An 11893-nucleotide genomic window follows, 5' to 3' on the forward strand; every position below is an offset into this window, starting at 1 on the left:
CTGGAAATTAGCTAACTTATTTCTTGTTTTTTCAGGCTAAAGTTTTAGCCCTGGTGGTAGTTGCTGAACATTCAGGAGAGTTTGAAAGAATTATTCAGCTTTCAGAAAGGTACCAACATTTCCAGTTTTTCTGCCTTGCTGGAAATAAGTTCCAGGCTAGGATCCAAAGAACCTGGGATTCTAAATCCTCCCAGTTTAGAATCTTGGTGTATGTGGAGGAAATAGATTCCAGTTTGATCAGTTACCTGTGTCCAGACTTTGTGGAGTTCAACTGATGGCTTCCAAAACCAGGAACCTTTTCATTTCCTTCTGCAAATAAAGAGGGGAGGAGAACATGCTAGTGCAGAAATAAGCCAGTTTTGGGCCTGTCACTAACAGAAATTTTGTTTTGACATCTGACTGACTGTTGCCAGAAATCTCACTGGATGTTCACAAATCTATGTTCCAAATATAAATATTTTGAATTTGTACCATATTTTACTGGAAAACCTGAGCAATTTAATATAATTGATTCCATGACAATATAGCAAATAAAACTGTGTAGTAGGTAAAAATGTTGGACCTGGCCCAACCAAGCCCTCTTTCAAATGCACACTCACTGCTCACTGATGCTTCCTTGACCAGTCATCATCTTGTATAGTTTATCATTTGTTTTACAAGAGGGTTGTGAATATGAAATAGGAAAAACCTGAGCTCATTGGAGAAAGAGTGTGAGATACTAATAAGTACATAAGTAGGACTGTGTTGCTGTAGTTTGCATAGAAGTGTTGAAATTGATTCTAAGACATATCTAAAAATCAGGAGCTTGCTGCATCTGGAAAAAAAGGGTGATTGTTTGAATGGAGAAATAGCAGAAGGAAAAATAAAGCCAAGGTTTTTTTTCTTTCATTATTCAGGTCAAGACATTTTTTTCTTAATTTGTACCATTGATTGGAATAATAAAGGATGTGTTATCTTTTCCCTTCCTTCTTATTAGCAGTAATATGGGGAGTTTGTATTCTCCCGTCCTCTCCTTTAATACATTCTTTGTATGCAGGTATCCCGGATTTGTCTTTTCATGTCTGGGTGTTCATCCAGTACAGAGAACACCAACAGGACATGAGCGCAGTGTTACTTTAAAGGTAATGTGAAAACAAGTTAAATTGCTGTAACTACTGATAATTTTCTAATAGCATTTCTCGGTTTGCTCAGTGTTTTGTAGTCTTTCTTACATCTAGCATTGTAAACAATGCAGTAGTAACTATGATTCTCTTACTACAGATGGGGAACTGTGATCAAGGGACAGTTGGTTGTCTCAGATCACACAGCTGTTTCACCCAAACTTAAAATATAATGTCTCATAAAGTAAGATTCCTCATGGTTGTTTTGCTCCAACCCTTGGGTTTTGGGGAAAACGTCTACATGATGTCATATATTTTCATCATGTTTCTGTGACTTCTGAATTTCTGTGATATTTTTTTTTTAAAGATTGGCAGCCGAAGAACATGTGTACAGTATGTGGACAGGAATGTCCAAAGTTTTTCAGGCTCTTCCTGCATCAGCACCATTTTCCTTCATCAGCTCCTCATAGCTGCTGTTTCCTTCACCACCACAAGAGGTCTTTTCCATTAGTTTTGTTTAAATTGGAAATTGATGTATCATATCATTGTAACATTATAATAGTAATCTAATAAGTAATAAGAATCTACTAGTTCCTCTGAATTCCCAGCTTTTGTTAAAAAAAGAAAGAAATCTGTACCACATATTGTTGTAAAGGTATGAAGGGAAAGGCAATGGGGTAATTTCCCCTTGTGGGTTTATTTTTGGATTTACTTTTTTAAAATGAAAGTTGGGAGTTTAGAAGAATTAGTGAATTGTGACAATAGATTGTTATAATGTTATGATGCTTAAGTGATATTGTAGAAAATGCCCTCTGGTGGGGGTGGGTAATGGTGCCTGTAGGATGTTGAGGCAAGGAAAGTACAGTGAAGACAATCCATTATCCCGACAAAGAAATGGTGCCAGTAGAAATAAGCTGGGTCAGTAAAGGGTTAACTAACTTTGGACAGAAACCAGTTCTAGTGCTGCCTTGAGGTTTTCCTTCCTTTTGAGGTTTCCCTTCCTTTAAGGGGTGTGGATAGAATAAACTCCTTGCACACAATTCCATGTCTTTCAGAACAAGAGAATGAGAGACTTTTAAAAAATGAAAGACATTCAGATGGCAGGTGTGGTGCATCACTGTATCTCGTTGTATTACAACACTGAATAACTCATCATTTCAAGTTGCATCCTTGTTTTGTTAATCTGAAAAATTATCCCGCCACCTACGTGTTCACATTTGACAATCTTGTAAGACTTGCAGAACCAGTGACTACAAATATCCAAATTCTAGGTTTTTGACCCAAGGTCAGCACCAGGAGCAGCAGTGGCGTAGGAGGTTAAGAGCTCGTGTATCTAATCTGGAGGAACCGGGTTTGATTCCCAGCTCTGCCACCTGAGCTGTGGAGGCTTATCTGGGGAATTCAGATTAGCCTGTACACTCCCACACACGCCAGCTGGGTGACCTTGGGCTAGTCACAGCTTCTCGGAGCTCTCTCAGCCCCACCTACCTCTCAGGGTGTGCCGGTATAAGAGGGGAAGGGCAAGGAGATTGTAAGCCCCTTTGAGTCTCCTACAGGAGAGAAAGGGGGGATATAAATCCAAACTCTTCTTCTTCTTCAGGTTATGTAAAGGAAGACCTCAATGGGTCAATTTCATATTGTGTTGGAGCACACCGACCTTAAACACAGATCCAGATGAGACACAAGGCACCCATGTTTCTCCTGCACTCACTCTCAAATTCCCCTTACAGGATCTGGATGAAGCACTGCCACTCATAGAACTCTATAAGGACCGCTTGTTGGCCATTGGAGAGGTGAGTAGAATCTTGACTCTTTTTAAAAATGTTTAAAGTGTTCATTCTTGCCTTTGAAGTTAGGAATGCTTGGTCTTAATTTTTTTTCTGTTACACAAAGCATTTTAGTGAAGGATAGAATGTGCTATTGTGTAGACAGCTGCATGACAGGAGCGCTCGCATGTCATTTTCTGTGAATAAACCTACTAGAAAGTTGCAGTTGGTTGCAGCTTCCCAGTTTATAAGCTCAGTTCACACATAATACGAGACTGTGGCTTATTTTATCTGTAGCTTGTGCAACCAGGCTCCTGCTAAGAGATTCTTCCTGTTTTGCCTATTCTTGGTTTTTCCTTCTTTATTAAAAACACTGGCTCTTATCTCAGCCTGCATTGCAACAACTGTCACTGGTTGTTGACACTGTGAGTATGGGGGAGTATGGAAAACAGCCATTTATTCATACCCACTTAACTTCCTTGGTTTTTGGGTTAACCCTTTCCTTACACTTTGTGTATAAGTGGGGTCGTGTGATTATTACAATCTTGCCAAAACTTTCCAGTGTCCAACAGACCACCCATCCCCCCATTCAAGTTTCATCCTATAATGGGAATCCTTGTTTCACATCCTGCTGTTGGAGGTCACCTTACACTGTTCCAGTTATGAGGCAGGTCTGGGGAGTGATGCTGTTTCCAGACACTTTCACTGGGGGCTGAGGTGACAGGAGAAAGGCTCATGCCTCCCACAGCTGTGCTACTGATGTATGGCTCCTAGGCAGACTGCGGAAACACTGCCAATGGAGCCAGCCCTACCATTGGCGCTTCAGCTGCCCTGGGATGGAGCATGCCAATGTTTCTGCACCTTAGAGACGAGCAGGAATGAGGATGCTGACCTATATGCCACTACTGCACTAAGCAAACCTGCCTGTGGCCTGAGGAGCCTCACACTGAGTGGCTCATCCTTCAGTTAGGTTGATTGAAGTCTTCTTGAAACAGCGGGGTTTCCTTCAGCTATAGTATGAGACTGCTCACTGCTAGTGAGATGTGATGAAAAGCAGTTTCAGTTCTGAGCTCACACCAGGCACCTCTGATGCCCAAGGAGTGTGAGGAACAGTGAGGCAGGATTGAGCCAGGATTCCCTATTTGTACGTGAAACTAGTAAATTTTGTGTATTTATTCCAGCACTTTACCCTGCCTTTTTCCCCCAGGAAAGAAAGTGGTTCCTACTCACATGCTGGAATAAATTGTGACCTATTCCACCACAACCCTATTTTTTTTTTTGCTGCAGGTTGGTCTGGATTTCACTCCTAGGTTTGCCAGCACTGATGAACAGAAGGAAGAGCAGAGACACGTCTTGATCAAACAGATTCAGCTAGCAAAACAACTTCATCTGCCTTTGTAAGACTTGTGGGTATTTCCAGAGTGCTGCTTGCATTTTTTAGAAAAGCAAAACACCAAATTCTTGAGAGTGTGCTGTAGCAGAAAGAAAAGAAAAGCCCTGTGGCACCTAGGAATACTAGAAAAGCCCTGCTGGACCAGTGATCCATCTAGGGTAGCATCCTGTCTCACACCGTGGCCAGCCACTTACTCTACAAGGAAATGGAGACTGAAACCTTCCCCTGATGTTTCCTCTTTGGACTGGTATTCAGGTGCTTACTGCCTTTGAATGTAAAGGTTCCCCTTACTCGCCATGCCAGTAACCATGACAAATGGACCCAGATCGTTAGCATAAACTCTCATGGGTTTTGTCAGATGCATCTGATGAAGATCGTACATCTAATGAAGTGGGATCCTGGCCTATAAAAGCTCATGCAAAAAATGAGTGTGTTAGTCTTCACGGTGTCCGCAGACTCTTCTTTTGTTTCAGACCCTTTGTTATTATTAGCATCTGTTGTGATAAAAGGTAAAGTTTCCCCTTCAGTCGTTTTCGACCCTGGGGTACCACTGCAAGCAGTGATTTCATAGGCAAGCCGTTTTTGTGGGGTAGTTTGCCATTGCTTTCCCTGACTATTCTTTACCCCCTAGCTATGTGCTAGGTACTCATTTACTGACCAAGGAATGGATGGATGGCTGAGTTGACCATGAGCCATCTGCCAGGATATCTGACCTCCAGGGGGCTCGAACTCCTGACTATGTGAGTGGCAGTGCAAGCACTTTTAACCACTACGCCACTCGGCTCCCTCTGTTGTGATAGTCTAATCCAAAACCACCCATGAAATGGGGCAGTTAAACCAAACAAATTACATAAAGCTGAAGTGTGGCTCCTCGCTCTTCAATTGGTAGCCTGCCACAAGACCCTTTCACTAAGCAGTCAGCCAGAGACCAAGGCACAAGCCTCTGGCCCTCCTGGCAAGGTAAGATGCTCACCAGGCTAGTTTTAGAAAATTAATTTGGTAGCTGTGACCAATAAAGGCCAAAGTACTGGATTCAAATTAAAGCCTTCTGAATTCTAAGATACCACAAAATATAATGAAAATGATTTATTAAAATTGTGCTAGAGTAGGAATAAAAAAGCAGTGAACAGTGAGGATAAAATAACAAAGCTCCTTTTAAAAGACGGGCAGCCCAATCCTGGGAGGGGAGGGCAAATGGGCTCTGGCAGCCAGCGTGGGGCTGTGTGTGCCAGCATCTTTGCTCACCCTGCCAGCATAAGTGACACACCAGCAAGGAGGGCAAACTGGGAACCAAGGACCTTGATGGAACCCAACCCAGAAGAGAGCCTGGCCTCCAGAGCTAAATTGGCATCCAAGAGGCCACAGGTATAGCTGGGAGTGTTACTGGGGGTAGAGCTGACTGTCAGCCAGCTTCCACCAGGCTTTGGAGCTGGGAACGTTCCTTCATAGCCCTCAAATTTATGCCACCAAGGGTGGTGTAAGACCATTTGGGCCATGGAGGACTTCCAGGGGGCCAGGGAGTTTCTGGCTTTTGCTGCCTCCCTGTGCCGCCTGGAAGTCCTCTGGAGGTGGTGTGGCAGCACAGCAGCAGTGCTGTCCTTTGCTCCCTGAGCCCTGTGCGTTGGGCTGTTAGTAGACATCTATAAGCATTGGTTCAGTTATCAAGATGTTACCCAAAAGGCTGAGTTCTTTCAGCAGTCAAAATTCAAGATAAGGTTTCTTTCTGGCCAGCAAGACCCACCAGCAAGACAAGATGCAAGGGATAGGGTGTGCGCTTAGGCCGAAGCTCATGATCAAACAGGGAGCAAGGAAAAATTAGAATGATAAATCTAAGCTATATGTTCAGATACGTGTGTTGGCCTGATCCTGGTTGGCCAATCAAATGTGTGGTCAATGATGTCACTTGGCTAACAAAACCATGTGACCTAGAGCTCAGAGGAATTTTCTAATGTGACTAGGCAACTCTGCAACAATGTCCAGCCTCCTTATCAAAGCCTCTCTCCCACTATGATCTCAGGGGTTAATTAGACAGAATGCATCCTTGGAGCTGAGTATACTTAGTGGTGTGAACACACCTGGATTCCCATCTCCCTTATCTAAGTCTCTGCAATTGTCAACAACAAGAAACTTCCATCTTTACTAGGTCTCTGAGAAGTCTGAATTGTTTCTGTACTTCAAAAGAATGCTGTTGGATCACCTTGGATCACAATAAGCAGCATTTCCCCATAACCTTTGTATAGGGTTTTGCAATCTTTACAGGCACTATAACAAATAAAGATGTTCTCCCCCTCCCCTTTTGCTTTTATATATAGCTAAGTGATGGTCAAAAATTAATTCTGTTTAGACAGATTTGTCTTGTCCTGAAAGCTTTGGAGTGGATAACAGTAAGTTAAAAATTTCCAACCTGAATCAAACTTACACGCATAAGAATCAAGCTTAAAAGCATAAGTAATTTGTTTATCCAGTCCTGAAAAAGCTACCCGGGTCTGCCAAAATCTCCTGCTGCTAGTTCTTTGTACTTTTTTGTTTACCTAGGAATGTCCACTCCCGCTCAGCTGGAAGGCCAACCATTAAGCTCTTAAAGGAGCAAGGTATCATTTGTTTTATTTTATGGTATAGATTGATTTATATTTTAACGCCAAACTTTGTTGGCAGCAAATAGCAGCTCTTTGGGGCTATTTCAGGTCAGGAAAAACAGCACTGGGGAGAGGCGTAACCTTTCCCTGCACCATCGTCCAGATCCAAAGTGGGCAGCTGTGCACCCAAAAATTAATTTTAAAAATCACCAGGAGTGCTGAACATGGAACTCCTAGAATGTTTCCAGTCTGGTACTCTGTTGTGATAGTTCACCATGTATCTGTGTGGAAAATGCTTGTGTGGGTTCCTCTGAGTCTGTTGGACAAGAAAGCAATGCATCCTCATGGTCCAGAAGTTTTTCAGGGTACCTGCCTCAGAGCCACAGGGCTCCTTCCTTATGGACGTGCATACTGGCGGAGGCTCTCAGCAGTTCATATCATAGAATGCTTTTCCAGCTTGATTGAAAGCATGACAATGCCGAGGAAGACAGCGTGCCATTTCCCATGTTTCTGGCACATTGTTTATGTTTTTGTCAAGGGATTTGCAAATCAGCATTCAAGTTACATAATAAGACTGAATGCATTTGCTTGCGGAAAAATGTCTGTTTGACGGTCCGTAATTTTCAAATGGCAGATAAGAAGTGTATTCTTGAGCAGTAAGCCTGGAAAAATGTTTTCTTCTGACTAGCATTTTTGCATATTGCATTGAATCCAGTGGAAAAGGTCATAAAAGGAGCTGGCAGAGCAGATTTTTCTCCTCCTTAACTTTCTCCAAAGGTATCGGGTGCCTTGCAAACAAACAAAATGCAACATTTGCCTCCTTTCTCCTCCTGCACTGATACAAGCTGCCTATGAAAGAGAGTGAGGGTGATTCCTTTCTGATTTCCCCTCATTGCTATGGTCCTCCATGCTATAGTGCATTATATATTCAAAGTTTCCTGAAGCTTACATTGTCCTTCTAAGCAGAGCTGCACCCTTGTAAGCCCATGGAAGTCAATGGGTATAACAGTCACATAAGATTTTCAGGACAAGCAGTTGGGGAAGATGGGGACAGGTGTGCTCTGTCAGTGCCTTCTACGATCTTTTCCACTGGATCCAGTTCATTAAGTTGAAAATGTCGTGGAACTTGAACTCACTGAAAGATTTATTTTAGCAGAATGCTCCAGTGCATTCCTCTCCTTTCTTCCAGAATTCCCTCAGTCCGTTCATGACTAAACGAAACCTTTTGGGTTCTTTTGAGTTCTTAAAAGTAAGCTCCACAAGTGATTTTTTATTACATAGACCAAAGGGTAAGGTCTGGTGCACCTGACACACTCCAGCTTTAATATCCTGTAAGCTGCTTCTGCTTCTTTTTTTTGTATAGGCCCAGCTGGAAATGTTGACCAGCCATGTCAGAAGACATGATTTGAATCTTCAATACTGACTAAACTAGGAATGTCAATCTGCCCCCTTCTGATGCCCCCGCACTAGATTTTATACCATCTCCGGCACTGCCCTGTAATATATCTTTGTTTTTGGCATTGCTGGTTCCCTCCCAGCCTTAGGATCTTGTGCCATTGATTAATAATGATTAATATTGATTAATAGGGATTTTATGATAATGCTGCTATTGTGTTTTGAGGGATTTTCATGTTTAATATTTGTAACTTGTATTTTATTGTACACTGTTTGTTATTGTACACCTCCCAGAGCCCTTCGGGGGTTGGGCGGCCTATAAAATCTAATAAATAAATAGATAGATACATGTGCCACTGCAGACAGCTCTTTTGAACATTTGTCTACTGCCCTGACTCCTATGGTTGTCTATAGGTGCTGAGAGAGTGTTGCTCCATGCATTCGATGGCAGGCATTCAGTAGCCATGGAAGGGGTGAATGCTGGATATTTTTTCTCCATCCCTCCTTCCATTATAAGGAGTGAACAGGTGAGATTCAAGGGAGAATGGTGCCCTTCTAGTATATGGGGATGTTGGGACATGATTCACCATTTGTCCACTGTTGAAAACACATGGGTGTTGTCAGTACAGGTCTGTGTGCATTTTTTAAAAATCCAGATCTCCAGCATCTCGCAAAAGCAGTGAATCATAATGTGAAGTAGCTAACACCCTTTCTTCATTTTACACAAGATTCCATGCTGGGGGGTTTTATGTGTAGTGGGTCTCACACTCACTTAATTGGACATAAGTCTGCATCAGTGGACAGCCCAACAATAATTGTATATATCTTAAGAGATTATTCTAGGGTTTGTAAGTTTTAGGCATCAAGAAACCTTCCTGCAAGTTAAAGGTCTGGTGGAAGACTCCATGCTTTTCTGAATGGAGTGGTAGATACAGAACAATGTAAAAGATTCAATATGCCCTTTTCTGGCTCTGGTTTTATTGCTGATTTTTTTTGTTAGTGTTAGATTTTCCCCCCTGCTTTTGTTAGGATATAAAAGTGTGTTTTATTGTGTTTGTTTTATCTTCGTGTGCAGGTCTTTTTCTGTTGCACTAATACGTGCACTTTTTATGGTGATGTGGGATTTACATACGTTTAATAATATAAATTTTGTTGGTTATTGTGAATTTTCTGGGTTGTGTAACTACAATCCAGTGGTTTAAGCTCTTCATGACCACACAGCCTGGAAAACGCACAACAACCTGTTGATTCTGGTCAAGAAAGCCTTCAACAGTACAAATATAAATTTTGTTAAAAGAGATGAGTCAATTGAAAATTCAGTCAATTTGAGTCAATTGAATTCAGTCAAAATGAGTCAATTGAAAAATACCAACAGCCTGTCTTTTTGCAGTTTTTGCTTAATCTGTAACATTAATTGCTTTTTATGATTTTCTTCAAGAAGCAGAAGCTTGTGAAACAGCTTCCTCTAGAATGCATTTGCTTAGAAACAGACTCTCCTGCACTAGGTCCTGAGAAACAGGTAAATAGCCACCTGCAATATTTCTTTACCAAGATCATCAATAGAGAATTGTTTTAACATGCAGCGGCAAGGCATATGATATCAGCAGAAGTCTGAGGCACTGAGTGGGAAAGAAGGGAGATGTGCCGATTTTATCCTCCACTGGCAAATCAGTTGAGTGCTGTTTCTAAGCCAGGTAGAATATTATCTCCAGGTATGATGCACTCATGCCATCACCATTTGCATGGGGTCTCAAACTGGGTGAGCACAGGTTCCGTTCACACTACACCATGTCAGCTCTATAAGGTGCAGTTCTCCTCATAAATGGAGAAGAAGCAACCTTAACTTCTGATGCAGCCAACCTTCCTTAAACCAGTTTCCCAAACTGAAAGTCCCTAGGCAGAGGAGGGAAGGGAGAATCTCATGAAGCTTGGTGAATTGCATGGATTGGCTGCTCAGTTGTCCCACAGCACTACAAACATGGTGGAAGTGATGTGTGGGCAAACAATTATGATAAAGATGGAGGAAGGCAGACCTGAAGAGTCCTTGGCTATGGAGGCAGAGGGCTTTATAGATTAGCAGGTGGATTTAGTCCTGAGAAAGGATAGAAGGGTGGAACCTGTTGAAATTCACAGTGCAATTCTAAATTGCTTTATACCCTTCTGAGCCTCTTGAGTTTTGTGGATTTAGGCAGGTGAAACTCAGTTTAGAATTGAAAAACTAGAAACTCCTACTTTAGAGATGCAGATGGAGCTGAAGAAGGGCTCTGCTGGATCAGATCAATGGTTTGTCTAGTCCAGGATACTATTTCATGGAAAGGCCAACAAACAATGTTTGTGTGTTCTTTTTGTTTTTATGTATTTTATATGTTTGATCTGTATTTTAAACCTTGTTTTGGTTGCTAGCCATTTTAGAGTCAATAAGGTGGATGAAAAGAGTTTTACAGTCAAATGTATTAATTAACTAAATAAAAATAAGATAAAACAGGGTATAGAGGCCAAGGCCTTTGCCTGATTCCTAGCACTAGTATTGAGGGGTTAGCTACTTCTGTAAATGGAGGTTCTGTTTTGTTACCATGCCATAAGATTAGGAGAAGGCTGCAAGTAATAAGGCCTAAAGCAGGACACAATTGGAATCAATCAGAAGTGCAGTCAAACAACATGAGACTTATCCTCTTACATTTATCTTTCAGATGAGAAATGAACCAAAGAATATCTTCATTGCTGCGGAACACATTGCTAAAATTAAAGGAATTTCAGTAGAAGAAGTTCTAGAAAGGACAACACAGAATGCTCTGAAACTCTTCCCCAAACTGAAAAGCGTTCTCCAGAAATAGCTTATGTGCTACAGTCAAAAGCAGACAATATTCTTGTAAAATGAATCAGATGTAGATCTAAGTTATTATTTCATGTTATGTAGTTTCAAGTAATAATCTGTCTTGATTCTTCAGTGGAACAATTTAATTAAATACAGAATTATTTTAATCTTTTCTGTTGTCTAGCATTATTTAGCTTTTCCTAAATAATGCCTGTATAATATGCTCCGTATTTAATGTCTATGTATATTAATCTGGTTAGCGTCTAATGAAAGTGCAATTTGGGATCAAGTTATTGTAGTCCGTTATTGCTTTGTGTGTCCTGCTGTCTCCCATGCAGCTGAATGAGGCATCCATGGCCTTTGTCCTGACAATAGCCCTGTGAAATAAGTGAGGGGAGAGACCCACGCTGGGATCTTTGAGGCTGAATGGGAATTTGAACCTGGGTTTTCATGTTTAACAAAAATATATATAATGAGCCAGAGACAGTAATTTACAGAAGGGAAAAGAACCTGTCTGGCTCTAGTGCGAACTTAAAAACTCTATTTTTAATTAAGATAATTAAAACATTTATATAACAGAACCACAACTCTTAATCAACAGCAAAGTATACATATAAATAACAACAAATAATACACACCCGGGGGATCCCAAAGACAACAATATCAAGTCTCTGTAATAAAGGTATCACTTTCAAAGAGATCCACTAATGGTGTAGATGTGAAGGATACCAAGTGTCTGATGCCTGTAAATACGCAACTTCCGTGGACGAGCTTCATGTACTCATAGATGAACGTACAAAACATCAGGATGATGACTGACCACCAGCCAAGGATTTCTCCATCATCAT

General features: G+C 41.4%; 1 protein-coding gene across 4 annotated transcripts in view; it reads left to right on the forward strand.

Moving 5' to 3' along the window:
• The window catches only part of TATDN3 (TatD DNase domain containing 3), a 13345-nt gene extending 2010 nt beyond the window's left edge, over positions 1–11335 (forward strand). Inside the window, exons 3-10 of one of the 4 annotated variants that reach the window (XM_048489400.1) lie at positions 36–109; positions 1037–1121; positions 2831–2893; positions 4154–4263; positions 6795–6850; positions 8645–8757; positions 9675–9749; positions 10921–11335. In XM_048489400.1, coding sequence (XP_048345357.1) covers positions 36–109; positions 1037–1121; positions 2831–2893; positions 4154–4263; positions 6795–6850; positions 8645–8757; positions 9675–9749; positions 10921–11064 — 720 coding nt within the window. In that variant the 3' untranslated portion in view covers positions 11065–11335. Of the gene's footprint in view, positions 1–35; positions 110–1036; positions 1122–2830; positions 2894–4153; positions 4264–6794; positions 6851–8644; positions 8758–9668; positions 9750–10920 lie in introns of all 4 variants that reach the window. The other 3 variants (XM_048489224.1, XM_048489317.1, XM_048489488.1) reach the window with 3 other exon arrangements.
• The last annotated feature ends 558 nt before the right edge of the window (positions 11336–11893 follow it).

This window comes from Sphaerodactylus townsendi, linkage group LG01 (assembly GCF_021028975.2).
Source record: "Sphaerodactylus townsendi isolate TG3544 linkage group LG01, MPM_Stown_v2.3, whole genome shotgun sequence".
Classification (NCBI taxonomy): Eukaryota; Metazoa; Chordata; class Lepidosauria; order Squamata; family Sphaerodactylidae; genus Sphaerodactylus; species Sphaerodactylus townsendi.